The sequence below is a fragment of the Myotis daubentonii genome, chromosome X, assembly GCF_963259705.1.
Source record: "Myotis daubentonii chromosome X, mMyoDau2.1, whole genome shotgun sequence".
Lineage (NCBI taxonomy): Eukaryota > Metazoa > Chordata > Mammalia > Chiroptera > Vespertilionidae > Myotis > Myotis daubentonii.
Window position 1 is genome coordinate 47,972,420 of NC_081861.1, and position 22,372 is coordinate 47,994,791.

Genomic DNA, 22,372 nt, shown 5'->3' on the forward strand with positions numbered 1-22,372 from the left:
CAACTATTGGAAGTATAGGACAATGAGAAAGTAAGCCTAGATTGAAGTTCCATAAGGGAGTGAACAGATTTAAAAAAACAGAAATACAACCTAAAAAGGATCATTCTCAAGGGAAAAAAAGAGATATGGTAGTATGGATTGCAATGTCTTGAGATTAAATAACATTTCAACTGGCTCTGCCAGTTCATGCTATAAATTCACATGGTTTTGCATCCCAAATACTAGTGAAAAAACATATTAAAAGAATCAAATGTCTGGTACTCTTTGTTACCATGAAAAAGCAGAAATGAAGAAAATCCCACTCATTTTAGCAATTTTAAATGCTATTTTTTATTTACTGCTAACTGTGCAAAGGATACCAATTCAATACTGTGCAGTAAAAGTTACATAAATCCAACATTAAACAATAGCATATGGGATAATTCTAAAGCCGAGCACCATGTGCCTTCAAAACTGATAAATATCACAGAACAACTCAGTTCAGACTATTCTTAAGAAACCCAAAGAGCTCTCATTTAATATTGTTAGTTACCCAAAAACAAATGCTCTTTATTTTGCTTTATTTTCTAGAGAAAAGTGGAAGTTAATAGAATTTTTAGTTTAATCAGATGTTTGATATCAAAACCAAGGAAATAGTTCATATGACTTATTCCTTTTATTAATTGACAAGCTGGCTGACAGAAAGACAGCTGAATACAACTAAGTATGCTCAACATGAGGCTAGTTATACATTCATCTCAATTTCCTTATTCATAACTCAAAGTAATATTCCTTTCTTTTAAAGTATTATTTTAAATCAAAAGAAAAAATAATCTTAAAGATGGATACAATAGTAACTACTCTAACCACTTAAATCACTTACTTAAACACTAACATAGAACAGTTTTAAAAAAATCAAAACAGCAAGAAAAATGGCAGTGCAAGAATACATCATACTGCTGAATCTTACATATTCCGAGGTACAAAATGAGAAGGTGAGGGAGGTGAAGCAATATAGCCAACTGGACCTGGATTCATAGCACCATGAATGTGAGGAGAACCACCATATGCTGCACCAATGGGATGCCAGGGGGCAATATAGGAAAACTCCGGCATAACGGGAAGGCAGGAATCAAAACCCGGCAAAGTTGGCTGCCCACAGTGATCTGTCATCACTGGATAATAGACTGTTCCATGAGGGACAGATGCAGGGTCAGCATTTGGAAAAGTACCTGAAACAAATACTGCATTTAGTACACTTTATATACAAAGATTCATTAAGAAAATATAAATGAATGTTTTTACATGTAAAAATGAAATTAGCACTAACTATAGGAAAGATCACAGAAATTGCAGCAGGAGCACTTTAGATATGAAATCTGACTAAAACAGACTACTAAAAGACTATATGAACATTTCCTAATTGGAAAAAATTATACACATACATGTGCATGTATATAATATGTCAAATGTATTCTACCTAGTGTTAGCTATCTTTCTGGGATGATTTTGGCACCAACAGACTAAATACATAAACATTTGCTAGAGTCCTTCTAGTCAACTAAATTCTAATAAGAGTTGCTCACAATCAAGTTAGCCAATAGTTTTCCAGTATAACACATACCATCAAGATGACTATTTTGTATTACTTTTGCAATTAAAAACTCAGTGTCTATATAGCCTTGTCTACACTTCAAAGTAGAGTTCTGAAAGGCATTTAAACATTTAAGTGCCACCTCTTGAATGTCATTAAGATCCTAGCATAAATTCAGTTTAACAGCAGTTTTACTACCATGAGTGAGTTTCAGTGGAAATAGATGTTGTTGTGACCTTGCTATATAGTGACGATATAAATATTAAACAAAAAGGAGTCCTTCATTACTTGGGATAACTTAGATTAGCTCATTCCTACCACTGTCTCATGGTTTCCTATAAATAAAAAATAGCTCTATAAAAGTTATCGGGCACAAAAATGAAATAAAGGTTGATTTTTTAATTTTTATTACCATGGACCACATCATACCACCATACTAGGAATAAGATTCTATAGTGCTGAGATTGGAGAAAATGGCGACCAGCAGGAAGGTAGGGAGGGAGAGAGTGTGAGAGCACAAGGAAGTGATAGAGGAGTGTGTGGACGTGTGTGGTGTGTGTGTGTATGAGCTAGGGACAGTTAGATTGTGCAGGTCTTCTAAGGGGCTGCTAAACCGGGCAGTCTTAGACGGCGGAGCCCCACTCCCTGCGAGGACACTCCTGGGTGGCCAGCACGGGCACAGCGACCACGCCATCTTGGGAAACAGAGCTGCTTGAGACTAGGATCCTGGCCTCAGCACCACCCAGTCTGATCTCAGACCCATACCAGGACCCTGCAGCCACTGGGGACAGAGACCTGTGACCACAGCTACAGACCTGCGGACACCAGAAGTTCAGAAATCCCCGCGGCAGATCCGTGAGTAACAGAGCCCATCGCCCCTTCCCACAGGCTTACAGGCAGCGCCAGAGTAACTAACTGATAGACCCACCCCTTGCCGGGGCCTCAGCGCTCCAGGAACATTAGCCTGGAAGTGCCCGAGCACCTTGGAACTGATCCCGCATAGGGCCGGGTTCAGGAGTCCTAGGCTGGGAGCAATTGTGCGAACACTGGGAACTGGTCCTACCCGCACTGCTGGATTCAGAGCCCTGGGCTGGGAGCAATCCCGCAAACACCAGGATCTGGTCCTGCTCGCACTGCCTGCTCCAGGAGCCCTGGGCTGGGAGCAATCACGGGAACACCAGGAATTTGTCTCGCATATCACAGGCCCAGGGACCCCGATTCTCTGGGCAGGAGGCAGCACCAAGCACCAGTGACTTGACTGTGTTTCTTATCACCTGCGCCTGAGATACTGATTCCCTGTGCATACATACTAAGAGTCAGCGACTCCAATTCCTGGTGCAAGGGCACACAGGGACCCTGATTCTCAAGGCAAGGTCGCACGATGCAACAGAGACTCTGATACTGGATTCTTGGGGAACTCTGACTCCTGGCGCACGCGAGGGGGCTCTGGTTTTCAACACCCTTCAGGGGGGTCTCTGTTTTAGCATGGTGCAGGCAGGGTCCCTGATTCTAAGGGCGCGTACCAGGCCACAGTGAGCGCTGACAACACTGACTCTGAGCGAGCCTGGTTCCCACCAACCCACAACAACCACACATCTTAGTGTCAGAGCTCTTCAGTGACACCCGGGTGGTGGGAGGCTCCCTCTGCACACGGCCTGGGCCCACACAACTCGACGTTTGAACCATCGGGAGATAATCAGAATGAAGAGACGAAACAACACCCAGAGGAAATTCAATGAGGAGTCACCAAGAAAGGACATTAATGAAGTTGAAGCATGCAACATGACAGAAAAAGAATTCAGAATAATGGTTGTACAATTCATTCACCGGATGGATGAGAAAATCAACAACCTATGCAAGAATCAGGAACAAATGAAAAGTGATATGGCTACAATCAAAAACACCATGGAAAGTTTCAACAGGAGACTAGAAGAAGCAGAGGACCGAATTAGTGAATTAGAAGATAAGGCAGAGAAACAAGCTCAATCTGAACAGCAACTGGAGAAAAAAAATTAAAAAGCTGGAGGAGAGCCTGAGGGAGCTTCGGGACAACATGAAACGAAGTAATATACGCATAATAGGTCTGCAAGAAGGACAAGAAGAGCAGCAAGGATTAGAAAATCTATTTGAAGAAATAATGTCAGAAAACTTCCCAGATATCGGGAAGAAAAAAGTTACACAAGTACAGAGAGTCCCAGGCAAGATGAACCCCAAAAGACCCACACCAAGACACGTCATAATAACGATGGCAAATGTACAAGACAAAGAGAGAATCTTAAACGCTGCAAGAGAGAAAAAGAGACATACGTACAAAGGATCCCCCATCGGATTATCAAATGATTTCTCAACAGAAACACATCAGGCCAGAAAAGAATGGACAGAAATTTACAAAGTGATGCAAAGCAAAGGACTGAATCCAAGAATACTCTATCCAGCAAGGCTATCATTCAAAATTGAAGGGGAAATAAGAAGCTTCACAGACAAAAAAAAGGCTAAGGGAGTTTATCACCACCAAGCCAGCAATGCAAGAAATGCTAAAGGGACTGGTGTAAAAAGAACTAAAAAGCCCAGAAAGAAAACAGCCACAAAAAAATAGAAATGGCTACAAACAAGTACCTTTCAATAATACCTTTAAACGTAAATGGACTAAATGATCCAATCAAAAGACATCGAGTCACTGAATGGATGAAAAAACATGACCCATATATTTGCTGTCTACAAGAGACCAACCTCATTAGAAGGGACACACAGACTGAAAGTGAAGAGATGGAAAAATATCTTTCAGGCAAATGGAAATGAAAAAAAAAGCTGGGGTAGCAATACTTATATCAGACAAAACAGACCTCAAAGTGAAGTCCATAACAAAAGATAAGGAAGGCCACTTCATAATACTAAAGGGATCAATACAACAAGAGGATATAACCCTGATAAACATATATGCACCCAAAGCAAGAGCACCCACATACATAAGAAAACTCCTGGAAGATATCAGGGGAGAGATCGACAACAATACAATCATAGTAGGGGACTTTAATACACCACTGACATCACTGGATAAATCCGCTAGACAAAAACTCAGCAAAGAAACAGCAATCCTAAATGACTCACTAGATCAGATGGACTTAATTGACATCTTCAGAACACTTCACCCCAAAGTCACAAAATATACGTTCTTCTCAAGTGCTCATGGGACATCTTCAAAAATAGACCACATATTGGGTCACAAAGTCTCCCCAAATTCAAGAAGATTGAAATCATACCAAGCATCTTCTCAGACCACAAGGCCATAATATTAGAAATAAACTACAATAGAAACAACTCAAAATACTCAAACACTTTGAAGCTGAATAGCATGTTATTAAATATTGATTGGGTTACCAATGAGATCAAAGAAGAAATTAAAGACATTAAACAAATTAAAAACATCCTGGAAATTAATGACAATGAAAACACAACAATCCAAAACCTTTGGGACACAAGGAAAGCAGTCCTGAGAGGGAACTTTATAGTTCTACAGGCCTATCTCAACCAACAAGAAAAAATGGTAGTAAATCATCTAAATCTACAGCTCAAAGAATTAGAAAGAGAGCAACAAGAAAACCCCAGAGTGAGCAGAAGGAAGGAGATAATAAAGATTAGAGCAGAAATAAATGACATAGAGACCAAAAAACCAATACAGAAAATCAATGAAACCAAGAGCTGGTTCTTTGAAAGGATAAACAAGATTGACAAACCTCTAGCCAGGCTCACCAAGAAGCAAAGAGAAAGGACCCAAATCAACAAAATCAGAAATGATAGAGGCGAAATAACAACAGATCCCACAGAAATACAAATGATTGTTAAAAAATACTATGGACAACTCCAACAAACTAGACAACCTGGAGGAAATGGACAAATTCCTAGAAAAATACAACATTCCAAAACTTAATCAGGAAGAAGCTAAAAATCTCAATAGGCCAATAACTATGGAAGAAATTGAAGCAGTCATCAAAAAGCTTCCAGCAAACAAAAGCCCAGGACCAGACGGCTTCACAGGGGAGTTTTACCAAACATTCAAGGAAGAATTAAAACCTATCCTCCTCAGACTACTACAAAAAATTCAAGAGGAAGGAACACTTCCAAGCTCATTCTATGAAGCCAGCATCACCCTAATACCAAAACCAGGTAAAGACAACACAATGAAAGAGTACAGGCCAATATCCCTCATGAACATAGATGCCAAAATCCTCAACAAAATCTTAGCAAATCGGATCCAGCAGTATATCAGAAAGATCATACACCACGACCAAGTAGGATTTATCCCAGGGATGCAAGGATGGTACAATATCTGCAAATCAATAAACGTGATACATCACATAAACAAATTGAAAAAAAACCACAGTCATATCAATTGATGCAGAAAAAGCGTTTGACAAAATTCAACACCCATTTTTGATAAAAACTCTCAGCAAGGTGGTAATTGAAGGATCATACCTCAACATAATAAAAGCCATATATGACAAACCCACAGCCAACATCATACTCAATGGACAAAATCTAACACCATTTGCCCTAAGAACAGGAAGAAGACAGGGATGCCGACTCTCACCACTCCTGTTCCACATAGTACTGGAAGTATTAGCCATTGCAATTAGACAAGAAGAAGAAAGAAAAGGCATCCAAATTGGAAAAGAAGAAGTAAAACTGTCCTTATTTGCAGATGACATTATATTATACTTAAAAAGCCCTAAAGACTCATCAATAAACTATTAGACTTAATAAAAGAATTCGGCAATGTAGCAGGATACAAAATTATCGCCAAGAAATCTACGGCATTTCTATACACCAATAGTGAATGTGCAGAAAGAGAAACTAAAAAAGCAATCCCATTTACCATCGCACCAAAAAAATTAACCTACCTAGGAATAAACTTAACTAAAGAGGTAAAAGACCTCTACTCAGAAAACTATAGGATGTTGAAAATACAGATAGAGTAAGACATAAAGAGATGGAAGAACATACCATGTTCTTGGATTGGTAGAATCAACATCATTAAAATGTCCATACTGCCCAAAGCAATCTATAAATTCAATGCACTTCCCATTAAAATACCAATGGCATATTTCACAGACCTAGAACGTACTCTCCAAAAATTCATCTGGAATGAAAAACGACCCCGAATAGCTGCAGCGATCCTGAGAAAGAACAAAGTAGGTGGGATCTCAATACCAGATATCAAGCTGTATTACAAAGCCACTGTTCTCAAAACTGCCTGGTACTGGCACAAGAACAGACATATAGATCAATGGAATAGAATAGAGAGCCCAGAAATCAGCCCCAACCAATACGCTCAATTAATATTTGACAAAGGAGGCAAGAACATACAATGGAGTCAAGATAGTCTCTTCAATAAATGGTGTTAGGAAAATTGGACTGATACATGCAAGAAATGAACCTAGACCACCAACTTACACCATACACAAAAATAAACTCAAAATGGATAAAGGACTTAAATATATGACGGGAAACCATACAAATACTAGAATAATCCAAAGGCAACAAAATCTCAGACATATGCCGAAGCAATTTCTTCACTGATACAGCTCCTAGGCCACTTGAAACTAAAGAAAAAATGAACAAATGGGACTACATCAAAATAAAAAGCTTCTGCACAGCAAAAGAAACCATCAACAAAACAAGAAAACCCACTGCATGGGAAAACATATTTGCCAATGTCATATCTGATAAGGGCCTAATCTCCAAAATTTATAGGGAACTCATACAACTTAACAAAAGGAAGATAAACAATCCAATCAAAAAATGGGCAAAGGATCTAAATAGACACCTTTCAAAAGAGGACATTCAGAAAGCCAAAAGACATATGAAAACATGCTCAAAGTCACTAATCATCCGAGAGATGCAAATCAAAACAACAATGAGGTACCATCTCACACCTGTCAGACTGGGTATCATCAACAAATCAACAAATGACAAATGCTGGAGAGGATGTGGAGAAAAAGAAACACTTGTGCACTGCTGGTGGGAATGCAGACTGGTGCAGCCACTATGGAAGACAGTATGGAGTTTCCTCAAAAAACTGCAAATGGAACTCCCATTTGACCCTGTGATCCCACTTCTAGGAATATATCCCAAGAAACCAGAAACACCAATCAGAAAGGATATATGCACCCCTATGTTCATAGCAGCACAATTCACCATAGCTAAGATCTGGAAACAGCCTAAGTGCCCATCAGTAGATGAATGGATTAGAAAACTGTGGTACATCTACAGGATGGAATACTATGCTGCTGTAAAAAAGAAGGAACTCTTACCATTTGCAACAGCATGGATGGAACTGGAGAGCATTATGCTAAGTGAAATAAGCCAGTCAATGAAGGAAAAATACCACATGATCTCACTCATTTCTGGATAATAAAGACCATTATAAACTTATGAACAAAAATTGATACAGAGGCAGAGCTGCCTCGAACAGACTGTCAAACTACGGCAGGAAGGCCGGGGAGGGTGGGACGGCAGGAGGGGAGTGGATAAGAGATCAACCAAAGGACTTGTATGCATGCACATAAGCATAACCAATGGACATAAGACACTGGGGGGTAGGGGAGGCCAGGGGATTGTCAAGGGCGGGGGAAAAAAAAAGGAGACATATGTAATACTCTTTGTAATACTTTAAGCAATAAAAAATAATAAAAAAAAGATTCTATAGTGCTAATATTCCAAAACCATTTATATGCTTTAAAAGAGGGAGAAGGGAAAGGAAATTCACATTCCTCACATGCACCAGGCACAGTATACTTCTACATAAGGTCTCTATTCATTCTTATAACAACCCTGGCAAGTCAGGCATTTCCCATTTTACAGAAAATCAGACTTAGGGAGGTTAAGTAACTTAGCCAAGATCACAAACATCGAGTAGCAGTGCTGGAATGAGAAACACATTTGGTTAGGTTAGTCCACACCATTTCTTCTTACCTCCTGCTGATTCTTTCCAAGAAGGGCCATCCAATGATCCTATTCTAAATCCTTCAAAATGCCTCCCCATCTATATTATACTGTGAACTCATAGACAAAGCAACCATCCTTATAGTCTCAAACTTTTTAGTCTTGAGATTTCTTTACACTTAAAGATTGAGGATCCCAAATTGCTTTTGTTTATGTGGCTTATATTTATAAATATTTACCATATTAAGCATTAAACTGAGAAACTGAAAAATTATTAATTCATGTAAAAATAAGCCCTTAATGTTAACATAAATTCTTTATGCAAAATGAATTTATTATCCTAAACAAAAGAAAACTGTGTCATAAGTGGCACTGTTTTATACTTGTGCAAGTCTCTAATGCAGTGGTTCTCAACCTTGGCTGCACATTAGAATCACCTGGGAATCTTTTTAAAATCCTGATTTCTGGGCCTCATCCTCCAGAAATTCTGTTTCTTTGTTATGGGGTGGGGCCACAACATCAGTAACAAAGAAACAGAATTTCCGGAGGATGAGGCCCAGAAATCAGGATTTTAAAAAGATTCCCAGGTGATTCTAATGGGCAGCCAAGGTTGAGAACCACTGCTCTAATGTATGGTTTAATAGAAAACAGCACGATTCTCATATTTGCTTCTCTATTTAATCTATTATGATATGTTGTTTTGGTTTAAGTATAAGAAGAAAATCTGGCTTCATACAGATATGTACTTGGAAAAGAGAAGTCTTTTAGTAAGTAGATCATTGTAGATCTCCAATGCTACAACAAAACTAGGTAAGTAGTAGTTTCTTATATATCAACTAGATGCCCGGTGTATGAAATTCATGGGCGGGGGGAGGGGGGGGTGTGTGCTCAGCTCAGCCTGCACCTTCTCGCAGTCCGGGAGCCCTCAGGGGATGTCCAAATGATGGCTTAGGCCCGCTCTCTGTGGGGAGCAGGACTAAGCTAGCATTCGGACATCCTTAGTGCTGCTGGAGAGGCTCCCACCACCACCGCTGCACTCGCCAGCCGTGAGCCTGGCTTCTGGCTGAGCAGCGAGCTCCCCCTGTGGGAGCGCACTGACCACCAGGGGGCAGCTCCTGCGTTAAGCATCTGCCCTCTGGTGGTCAGTGTGCATCATAGCGCCTGGTCGTTCCACCATTCAGTCAATTTGCATATTAGCCTTTATTATATAGGATATCAATGCGAATTTTTCATACTTTGTTAATATGAAAATCCAGTTTTATCTTGCATTTTTGATAGGTCTTTTATAAAATTATACACAGGTAACATCACACATTGGTAACTAGGAAAATATTATTTCACTAAGTTATGCAGTCTGAGACCATAAGAATAGTTGCTTTGTCTATGAGTTCCCAAATGCTGACATCATTTCATTACACATTGTGAAAAACACATTCATTAATATCCCCATCTAAGTATTGGGAAGCTGTTAACGTTAGGGTGGTAGATACAAGTTTTCCAAAATTTTAACTTTCATTTGAAAGTTGAAATTTTTATCTTAGATAACAAATGTTGTCAGTTGTTTTTCTTGAAGTAGCAGGCTCATGCTGCTCATTTGAGAAAATGTGTACCAGATCCCCCAGTCTGAATAACCATTGTTTGTCTATCACTCTTTCAAGCAAAAATAGTGTTCCATGAAAAAAGTCAGCTAGTTCGTCTCAGACCTCAACCTCATAAATCTTTTAAGTTAATCATACTTCAGTATGCAGAGTGCCTGAGGAATATGTCCCAGTTTTGTCAAACAGAATAAGTACAATTATTCAAAGACAAACATTTAATAAAAATAAAAACATCTTTGATGAAGGAAAAAAAAAGAAATCACACTGGAATTTTTATCATGAGTGTGTGTGTGGCAATGAGGAAGTCACTGATTCCTTACATAGTTTACCCTCTGATTTTTACACCCTCAATGCAAATGTAACAGAGTGAAAGGGACAAAGAAAATCTGTGTATTATGATGAATACTTCTGGCCTCATGGATCCCTTCAGAGGGTTTGAGGGACCCCATGGACCACCCTTTGAGAAACAATGATGTAATATTTGGACCTAATACAATATCTAAAGGCCATTATTAAAGATACACAAAATCCAATTGTCTTTCTTCCAGGCAATGTCATTACATGCTCACCATTTGTTGATGCTTCTACCTGCACGCCATCTTGTCTTCCCACATCACTGTACAACTGAGGAATGGTCTGATCTACCAGAGTAGGTGTCTCAGTACAGATGGGATAATTCTCTACATGAAAATGCTGCTGCTGCATCTGTGGCACAAAGACCATGGAGTGCCAGTAGTTGTGATGATAGCACTTGGGCAAGAAAGGGAAAAAACAAACACTTTAAGAAAATGTCCATTTTCTTAAAGTAGCACAATTCCTGTCTAAAAAAAAAAAAGTTGGGCCATAATTTTCAAGTGGGGTAACAATGATTTTTTTGATCTAAAAGATATAGAAAACCTATTCTCTATTACAACTTTCAGATCTTTTGCAGCATCTGTATTTCATATTTGGACTTAGAAATTCTTTTAGGAAACAACCTGAAGGAAATTAGAGATATACACAATGACATGCATATAGAGATGCCTTTTATATCATTATTTTTAAAAGTAAAACACATTAAACAACCTAAATATTAAACAACAAAGAACTAGATGAATGAATTATGATATATCCATGATGGAACACAATACAGGAAATTTAAAAAAACATACTGTCAAATATTTTTTAAACGCTCATATTATTGCCCTAGCCAGTTTTGCTCAGTGGATAGAGCATCAGCCTACGGACTACAGGGTCCCAGGTTCGATTCCAGTCAAGTGCAAATGCCCAGGTTGTGGGCTTGATTCCCAGCAGGCATTGTGCAGGAGGCAGCTGATCAATGATTCTCTCTCATCACTGATGTTTCTATCTCTCTCTCCCTCCCTTCCTCTCTGAAATCAATAAAAATATATTTAAAAACAACAAAAACGTTCATATTATTGAAGGTTCACAAAATTACAAATCATAGTCCATATTTTGTAAAATAAACTGAAAAATGTATCCAAGTATACTGTGATTATACAGATGATTTTGGTTTTCTTTATACCATAGCATTTTCAGATGTACTATAATGAATGCTATTCCACTCAATACAAAAATTATTGTATTTTTCTGTATTTCCTTATATTCCCATGATGTTAAATGCAGGAAGAATATTTTAAAATGCCTCAGCCTTGTGGAATGAATTAGAACATTTCCACATGTGACTATAGTAATCTAACATAACTGAAGTGGCAAGAAGTTTATTTTTTCAATTCTCAAAATTTCTTTTATGAAATATAGTCTCAAAGAACAAAAAAACCAACTCCATACTCTTAATTTATAAATGTGTGGCAGTTGGATAAGATAATTTTCTGGAAATTGTATATCCAAAGTTTTAAGGAAATCAGTGTCTGGGAATATTAACTACTTTGAGCATTATCCAGGAGACTATCTAGATTACTATCTGCCAAATATTAAGATGCATCATTACTTTTCCGTAAATATACCATCTTGTAATGTCAGAAGACAAGTCTATCTCGGGGGGGGAACGATCCCTGAAAGAATAAAATAAAAGAGCCCTTACCTGAAATCAGACACCTTCCAGTGATACTAAGGTATTTGTCAGTACCCACATTATACAACTCAGAGGAGTGGTGAAAATCAAGTGTTTTGCAAATATCTATGAATAGGCAAATGCTTAAAAATAATACAGTTCTTTAAATATCTGAATTTGTCAGGTTACTTTTCACATGAAATACAAAAATAGCCATAAAAATATTTTAAGCAGGATAAATAACCCAATTATTATTTTGAGACAGAAAAACATAGTGAAGTGTTGGCACATGATGTTAAATATGGAGGCCAATGTGTGCTAAAGTTGTGCTGCTTAAAGTCTCTGCTTGCCACTATTTACCAACTATACTATAAGAGAAACAGGAGCACTAGGAGGCTAAAGTAGAAAAGTGACCTATTATCATCTTCAGAGATATTTTATAATGACAGAAATAAAACTTTTAGGGCCTTCACAATATTCTTGACTCTGAAAGTTCAAAAGTCTGATTATCAAAACAGCATCTACTGTATTTTTAATAGTTTATAAAAGCAATTTTAACAGGACTCTTACCTGCAATCCCAGATTGAAATAGTACTGCAAAATTTTTGTATCTAAAATAAAAAAAATTAATTTTAGTGACTAGATGATATAAACAATTAGAACTACCATTTAAAAGCTTTTCTGTTTAAGTATTAAGGTAGATAACTAATGTAGTCTCCTGACATCAACACAACACTCAAATCTACCTTACAGTAAATGACCATTTACCTACAACTACAGGTAAGGTCATTTTCTGATCCAAGGTTTAAATAACCAAATATATATTCTATTTCTATTCTTAATATTATCAATTACTACAGAAATGCCATTCTACTAATTTAAGAAGAATCTGGTAAAGGCATTTTCTGGCTCATCCCAAGGCTAAAATTTTACTTCAATACAAATGTACTATCTAAGCAATCATATTGTTTCTCAGTTGATGAAGCTACTACATAGTACAAATTAAATGCTCTACTAATATGGAGAGATAAGTGATGTCTATGGAGATAACTACTACTTACAAAGTAATTTACTTTGGTTTTAGTTAACACGACTAACCACCAGTAGAACTCCAAAAAGAGAAGGTAATGAGCAAAGTAACTCAAAATAAGTTAAATTCTAAGGTGACAAAATTTCTCCAGACATCATATATCCGTAGCAATTATTATTCACAATAGCAAAAAGGTGAAAACAACCCAAATGCCTATCAACCAGTAGATAATAAAATGTGGTGTAGCCATACAATGGAACATTAGTCAGCCGTAAAAAGAAACAAAGTACTAATACATGATACACTGTTAACAAAATAGGAAATCAAGAAGAGTTAATATTTTATATGGCCTGAAGAGAAGAAGGGAGATAAAGATGAGTACTTCATCATAGTCAGGTTTTAAGCCAAGGGAAAATGACTACCAAGTAGCTAGAGACAAGTACCTGAAACTTCAAAGGCCAGGATTCGATAGATTTCGGAATAATCTACATAAAGGTGATACTGAAATTTTAAGGCACAGAAAAAGAACAAAATAGAGTTGAAGATGATCTTGGTGACTACCTTAGGGGCTGGAAAAAAATAACAAAATAGAATAGAGAAGCAGCTAGAAAATTCAAGAGAATGTTATAGAAAAGAAAATATAAATAAGCTACAAACAATTTTCAACTACAATTCTCTTTTGAGAAACACTGCCAAACTGAGGAGTAACAAAGAACATCCAATGGAAAGCTACTCCTTAGTTTAACTATAGAAACAAGTATAGTTTAATTATAAAAACATGGCTGAAATCCAAGGCATATTAGACCCCTAATTCCTAAAAAACAAAAACAAAACAACCTTATTCCAAGTCTTGAAAATTCAGTCGGAATCCCAAATATTAAATGTCAAAAGATCATAAAAATTTCATATATTTACGGTAAGAACTTAAGAAAATGGAGAAAATTTTATATTGATTCCTGCTTTTCAAGAAAAAGTTGAGAGAGCAAAGACATCAAGTTGAGAATCTTCTCCAAGGCAGACATAGCTACCAAAAAGGAGCAGCAGGAGTGAATTCAATCATCTACTTCTTGATTATGCAGAAGATATTCTCAGCTTTCAGTTGCTCCTTTCCTTAGTCACTTACTTAACATTATGCTCTCAAGTCAATTTCCTTTTGGTCCCCCACCCTACTCCTTTTGGTTAACCACAGTTATGCTCTTAAAAAAATCCCAGATGTACACAACCCTCATCCAAATCTCAAAATCCACTCACCTTGAGGCAGATCACTGCCACTTGGATCACAGGAATAAGGTGGAGGTGATGGTGGTAAGTTGGAAGCCTCTCCCACCTCAAGAGGAAAAGGAGGAGCCAGAGGGGGAGGAAAGGGGGGTGGTGGCAGAGTTGCAGCAACAGCAGGCACATGAGCAGAGAGGTATGGATAGGATGGTGAAACAATCACTAAAAAAGAAACAAAACATAAAGTAACAATGCATAACTAAGTTCATCTTCTATTTCTTCTATGTCCCAGCATGGTCAAATGGCTTAAATTCTTATGGTTTGACTTAAAAACCAAAACTTGGAAGATGAATTGCTCCACATTCTCTTAGACATGCCAGCTGAAAACTAGTTCATTACAGGTCATTTTCAGTTAAGGAAATACTTGAAATTAGAAGGAAAAACTGGAAATTTCAGAACTTTGACTATCAAGACTTGGAACTTCAACTAACAGGTACATAAATAAAATATCATTAAGGCAAAAGTTTTACTTTAGCTTAATACAAAGTTAAAGATGTTATCAGCCATCTGAAATTCTTCATCAAATCACAAGATGCAAAAGCTAGTAAGAGAGACTAATTTGCACAAACTACAGATTTAGGTTAATATTTGAAGATCTCTATTTCGTAGCATCAGAGGAGTATCAGGACAGAGTAGGTAAAATATGTTATCCCTGTAACTTTTTAAAAAATTTGTCTTTATAGTTGAAAGTATTACAGATGTCCCCTTTGTTTTTTTATTTTTCTCATTGACCCTTCCACCCCTCACCCATCCCTCCCACGCCTTTGTCACACTATTGTCTGTGTCCATGGGCTATGCATATATGCATATAATTCCCCCAGGTAATATCTCTCCCCCACCTCCACCCTTTAACTTTGTATACTTGTTACTATAATTTAAAACAAATACTCACTTATGAATTTTACAGTTTTTGACATAAATTAAAATATAATTGTTTAAATATTAGTACATTCCTCTATGATAAAAAAGGAAACAATATGGTTCCAGCCTAGTGAAAGTGTTTATATATATAGTATGCTAGATAAGCCTGTTAAATTTTTTGACAAAACATGAATGATATAACCCCCTTCAAGTTTAATTGAACATTTTAGCTGCCTTAGAAATCCAAGTCCTTCCTTCTATGCATATTCTTTTTTAAAACATATATAGAAACGTAGGCACTTTGCTGACTTTTTTCTTTTCTAAATTATAACAATGGAAGCCATTTGAAAGGCTAAGATTGATCTGTATGTCAATATTTTGCAATTCATTCCCTATGTAGAATTTTGAAACTTGAAAACTTACAGATTTAACCAATTTATGAATAACATATTTCTCCAACTAGCTTCCTTAAACACTAACCTCTCTGAGGTATTTACTGTGTAATAACCATTTCATTTTTGAGAACTTTAAGTAACCAGTGATCTTTACTTCTGTTACTCAATGTCACTTCCAAGAAGAAAAACTATTCTGTTGTGAAATCAGTTAATTCTTTTTTTAAATTTAATTAAAATTTTTCCATCACCATTTATCCCCTCTATGCCCTCTTCCACCACTGACAACCCCCCCCCCCCCCCGCCGTTGTTAAGGTCCATGAGTTCTTTCACTTTTTTGCTCAATCCCTCCCCCTCAATACACCTGGTACACACCCCTACACACACATCCTGAGCAAGCAGTCTATGAGTCTGTCTCTATTTTGCTTGGTAGTTCAGTTTGTTCATTAGATCCTACATGAGTGAAAACATATGGTCCTTGTCTTTCTCTGGCTTATTTCACTTATAAACAGCTCTTAATTCTTAAGGTTACTAATAGCAGTATAGAATTATATGAAACTAGAGGCCCGGTGCATGGATTCATGCACTGGTGGGGTCCTTAAGCCTGGCCTGTACCTTCTCTCAATCCAGAACCCCTAAGGGGATGTCGGAGAGCCAGTTTCGGCCTAGTTCCCACAGGCTAGGCCGAGGGACCCCACCAGTGCAGGATGCCTCTAGTATGCACATAACGTCTTTGGTTAATCTCTTCCCATGCTCTCCCTCCCCCCTTCCCTCTTAGATTCCTGTCTGTTACATGTTTCCATGCCTGTGGTTTCTGCTCCTGTGCCCCCTGGTGGTCAGTGCATGTCATAGCTACTGGCCAGTTGGCTGGTCGCTTAGGCTTTTATATATATATATATAGACTACCTACAACTACTTATGGTTCTTACACAGTAAGCATTGTTCCTTTACCTAAGACAAATACAATTTTATTATAACTTAGTAGTATTTTTCTTCTGGAAATGTACCTGATGTTAAACACTATGTACTTTCTGCCTTGCCCAGACATCTCTATTACAAGGAGATAGTTTTTTATTTTTATTTATTTATTTATTTAACTTTTCTTTATTAAGGTATTACATATGTATCTTTATCCTCCCATTGCCCCCCACCCCACCCCCGCTCCTGCCCTCAACCCCCTGGTGTCTGTGTCCATTGGTTATGTTTATATGTATGCATACAAGTCCTTTGGTAGTTATTCTGTCTTTTAGACTAAATAGTACAGTATTGTCAAGATAATGGGGCCAATGACTTAAATGGGTAGAAATAAATAATCTGGTTTTGTGAGTTTGTTTTTCAAAATGAAAGCAATTTAGATGTGTTTTCATAATAGATGGTTTTAAGTAAGTTTTATCCATTCAGAACTGTTTGCTTTTATGGAAAACAAAAGAAGATGGTTTCCTACTTGGTTGTATATTTCTTAAATAAACATGTAAAGTAACAACCAAACATTAGAATTATTCCTTTAGCATTTATCATTTTTAACTATTTTATTTCTTTGTGTGAAATTTTAGTCAAAAGTGGTTGAGATGGTAACAATATTCTTTGAAAGACTATTTAAAGCGTTTATAAATGTTTGAGTTATCATGCAAAGGCTGATTTCTAATAAAACAATAAAATATTTGTCTAAAAAATAAAACAAAGAAATTCAAGTACTAAATTTTATTATTGTGTTAATTACACTATAATTTTAAATCTGAGAAGTACACAAAGTTTAGTCTCATTGTTCAATAAAGTTGTTTAAATTCAGAGTTTTAAAAAACTTAGTTTAGTACAGCAACTGTCCACAGAAGCTGAATTTGTTATTCTGGTAATTTAGCTGGAGAAATTTCAGGCCAAGTATTAGCAAAAATCCACATTTTTTCATTTACTGATATAAATACTAATGATACAATTACCTATACCCTTTATACAGTTGCATGCTAATAGTAAAAGGAGGTCTGTTTCTTAGGGTCATTTAAAACTTGATAAACAGCTCTTTGAAGGTGATGAGGTGATTCTTTCTTGACCACAGAGGTTATACAACTCTTTTCATTGTCAAAACACAGAATGGGGCACTAAAACATAAATTTTACTATACATAAATTAAACAGTAAATTTTAAAAACTTGCCCAGCTGTTTTGAAGTTTTGTCATGCATGCATAAGTCTCCATAAGTCAAGGTTTTGGAAGAGAAGTTTAATTTTTAGAGTATCTCCAAATGCTCTAAAAGCTTTATGAATTTGCTTTCTATAAAATAACTAGAGGCCCAGTACACGAAATTCACACACTTCAGTGGGGGGTGTCACTCAGCCCGGCCTGTGCCTTCTCACAGTCTGGGAGCCCTTGTGGAGAGCAGGCCTAAGCTGTCAGTTGGACATCCTTAGAGCTGCCATAGAGGTGGGAGAGGCTCCTGCCACTGTTGCCGTGCTCGCCAGCTGTGAGCCCAGCTTCTGTCTGAGTGGCGCTCCCCCTGTGGGAGCACACTGACCACCAGGGGCAGCTCCTGAGTTGAGCATCTTCCCCCTGGTGGTTGGTGCGCATCATAGTGACCAGTTGTTCTGCTATTCGGTTGATTTACATATTAGCCTTTTATTATAGTATAACTTATTTAATAAAGCTCAACTCTTCTTCCTTTTAAACTAGCACTCAAATCATATCAATTAAAAAAAGCAAATGACACAAAGCAACAAATGAACAAACAAAACAAAATGACACTGACAACAGTATGGTGGCTACAAGAGGGGAAGGGAAGAGTAGGGAGAATGAAGAGGGGAAAGGCAGTCAAATATATGGTGATGGAAGGAAACTAGACTTTGGTTGAACACACAATGCAACAATATACAATTGACTTATTATGAAACTGGACACTTCAAACTTGTACAATGTTAGTAACCAATGTTACCCCAATAAATTTAATTTTTCAAAAAGCCAATGAAGCAAGTTCAATTAGCTACAGATAGTAGAATGCAATTATTATCATTAGGTAAAAACCAACTACTAGACATATAAGCAGTTAAATACATTCTTATGGGCCTGAGAGGATACAGGGCAGAAAACATTTGGAGATTACTTTTTCTGAATTCACCTTCCTTTAAATTCATATTACAATTAAGTCCCATAATAAAAAAGCTTTTATAATTTCCAGTTGTTCTAGCATCTGATTTGCAGTCTTAATAGGGCTCCATAGCTTAATAGATATAATTCAGGGATGGCTCCAGAACAATGGAAAAACTTTTCTAAAATATTAATGGAAATCAACATAATGCACTCTAAATGCTTATTTACCCTGTTCTGTGTTTCTGCAGTCTACTTCAGGACATTTTACTTTTATTTTATCTTAATGTTTTTTATTGACTTTTAGAGAGAGAGGAAGGGCAAGGGATAGAGAGATAGAAACATTGATGAGAACTTCGATCCACTGCCTTTGGGAATATACCCTGACCAGGAAATTGAACCATGACCTCTCAGTTTCTGGGTCAACGCTCAACAGCTGAGCCACACTGGCAGGGCTGCTTCAGGACATTTTAGAAGAAAACATGAATATATATATATAGCAAGAACTGGCTTCTTAGAGATCAAAGAGCATGGCCAAGACCAAGATGCAGTGAGGTGCAAAATTTAAGGGGCCACCAAATTAATGTAAAAAAATCCATGATGAATAAAATATCAAAATTCTAAAAGACAGGCCCTGGCCAGGTAACTCAGTTGATTGGAGTGTCCTTCTGTACACTAAAAGGCTGCAGATTTGATCCACAGTCAGGGCTTGTACAGGAGGCAATCAGGTGAGGATTAAAAAAGAAAACTCTAAAAGACAGGATATCAGCCTGCACTGGCATGACATAACATCAAGAGTGAATCCCTTTCTCAGTTCACCCTAGGCCTGGCCCACAGATCCTGTCTTTAGGGCAGGTGAGTCACTAGTCTGTCCCTGGCAAAAGCCTAAGAAACAGTAACCAAAAGTTAGTTATAACAGTATTTGATGCTTATGAAGAGTCACAGTAAAGACAACCATGGCATCTAGTTACCTGGCAGATAGGAGTAACTTGCAGGAGGATGGAATGGGCTGCTAGACAGTCACATGAATAGCAATAGAAAACATAAGTTGTTTCATCTAGAGTAGTGGTGGGGAACCTTTTTCCTACCAAGGGCCATTTGGATACTTATAACACCATTTGAGAGCCATATAGAATTATTAACTTAAAAATTAGTTTGCTATATTTGGTCAAACATTTAATTAGCTCAGCCCTAATGCCTTGGCAGAGCCAAACCAAATGATTTCGCAGGTCTTATATGGCCCAAAGGCCAGATATTCCCCACCCCTGATCTAGAGGATTGATAAAGAGCAACTGAAAACCACTCTGCCTGCCGGCCTATTTGCCCAACTGTCCCCCCTCCCCCCGCTGGCCTGCTCACCCTGGTAGAATTATAATTGAAGTTCTTAAGTGACTCAAAGAATAAAAAGTAACATAAATGAGGGCAATATACATTTTTAGAAATACCTATACAGAACACAAATTTGGCATTTAAAGAGTAAGCATTCAATGACTCTATATAAATGAGGTATGACAATGCTTGATTCACCTGTCACTTGATTTTTTAAAGCTCAGAAGTAGGAAGCAGACAGCCAACACTTTCCCCTACAATTAATCCCAAAGTTGTACAACCAGGGTCTACATTAACATTTACAATGAAAAATCTGTATGGTCATTAATTAACATATATTGCATGTTTTTGTTCCAGACACTGGTCTACTGAGAACTTGATTTTTATAAGTGAAAAAGATACAGAAAATAAAACAAATGAATTTTAAGATAGACACTATCCAGGTCAATAAATAAAACTTAACCAGCCACTCCAGAAAACTTCCATGCTCCTTATACCAATTACAAAACCTTTCCCTCGACCATAATTAACCATTACCCTGACTTTCATAGTAATCACTTCCTATATTTTCTTTTTTTATTACTACAGACTAGTGGTCCGGTACACGAAATTCATCCCTCAGCCCAGTCTGCACCCTCTCCAATCTGGGACCCCTCAGGGGATGTCCCACAGGGATCAGGCCTAAACCAGCAGTTAGACATCCCTCTCGCAATCCCAGATCGCTGGCTCCTAACCGCTCACCTGCCTGCCTGCCTACCTGATTGCCCCTAACCACTCTGCCTGCCGGCCTATTTGCCCAACTGCCCCCCCCCCCTGCTGGCCTGCTCACCCTCAACTGCCCTCCCCTCCTGGCCTGATCGCCCCTAACCAACTATCTTGGCCCTGCCACCATGGCTTTGTCTAGAAGGTCTCCTGGTCTAATTAGCATATTAGCCCTTTATTAGTATAGGTATCTCCCATTTTCCCTCTTACCCACCTTCCTCCCAGCCCATACCCCCTACCTGGTGATCACTACCCTATAGCCCATGGGCTATGCATGTAAGTATATAAATTCTTTGGTTTATCTTTTCTCGTCCCCTCCAACCCCACATTGAGGTATGTCAGTCTGTCCCATGCCTCCATGTTTCAGGTATTATTCTGTTGGTCAATTCAGTTTGTTCATTAGATTGCACAAATAAGAACATGTGATATTTGCTTTTCTCAGTTTGGCTTATTTCACTTAGCATAATATTTTCCAGGCCCACCCTTGCTGTCCCAAAAGGTAAGAGATCCCTCTTTTATTTTAAAATATTCTTATTGATTTCAGAGAGGAAAGGGGAAGGAGAGAAATGTCAATGATGAGAATCATTGATCAGCTGCCTCCCTGCATGCCCACACTGGGAATTGAGCCTGCAACCCAGGCATGTGCCCTAACTGGGAACTGAACCATGACCTGCTGGTTCATAGGTCAACAGTCAACCAATTAGCCACAAGGCAAGATCTTTGTCTTCAGTTTTTTAAAATTTTATTTTCTTGTTTAAAGTATTACAAACAGTAGTACATATGTCTCTTTTCCCCATTTATTGTCCCCCAGCCTCTCCTCACCTTCTCCCCCCGCACATGCCCTTACTCCCCCTACCCCCCCATGTCTTGTGTCCATTGGTTATGCTTATATGCATGTATGTAAGTCCTTCAATTGATCTCTTACCCCCAACACCCCCCAGCCTTCCTGCTGTAATTTGACAGTCTGTTTGTTGTCGTCTTTCTTTTTTATGGCTGCATAGTATTCCATAAAGTAAATGTCCCACAGCTTTTTAAAAATATATATTTTTATTGATTTCAGAGAGGGAGAGACAGACAGAAACATCAATGATGAGAGAGAATCACCAATCAGCTGCCTCCTGCATCCCCCCCACTGGGGATCAAGCCCGCAACCCAGGCATATGCCCTTGACTGGAATCGAACCCAGGACCCCTCAGTCCGCAGCTCTATCCACTGAGCCAAGCCAGCTAGGGTCCACAGCTTTTTTATCCATTCATCTACTGATGGGCACTTGGGCTATTTCCACATCTTAGCTATTGTAAATAAAGCTGCTATGAACATAGGGGTGCATATATTCTTTTTGAATTGGTATTTTGGGGTTTTTAGGATATATTCCCAGAAGTGGGATTGCTGGGTCAAATGGAAGTTCCATTTTCAGTTTTTTGAGGAATCTCCATACTGTTTTCCATAGTGGCTGTGCCAAACTGCATTCCCACCAGCAGTGAACTAGTGTCTCCTTTTCTTCACATCCTCGCTAGCACTT

The 22,372-nt window shown here is 38.0% G+C and overlaps 1 protein-coding gene across 1 annotated transcript in view; it reads right to left on the bottom strand.

Annotated features, from left to right (window-relative positions):
* Positions 1-311: 311 nt before the first annotated feature.
* ALG13 (ALG13 UDP-N-acetylglucosaminyltransferase subunit) overlaps positions 312-22,372 on the bottom strand; it is a 78,891-nt gene continuing 56,830 nt past the window's right edge. The window contains 4 exon segments of the mRNA XM_059679732.1: positions 312-1,211; positions 10,683-10,863; positions 12,698-12,738; positions 14,409-14,594. Of these exon segments, the coding sequence (XP_059535715.1) occupies positions 946-1,211; positions 10,683-10,863; positions 12,698-12,738; positions 14,409-14,594 (674 nt within the window). The 3' untranslated portion in view covers positions 312-945.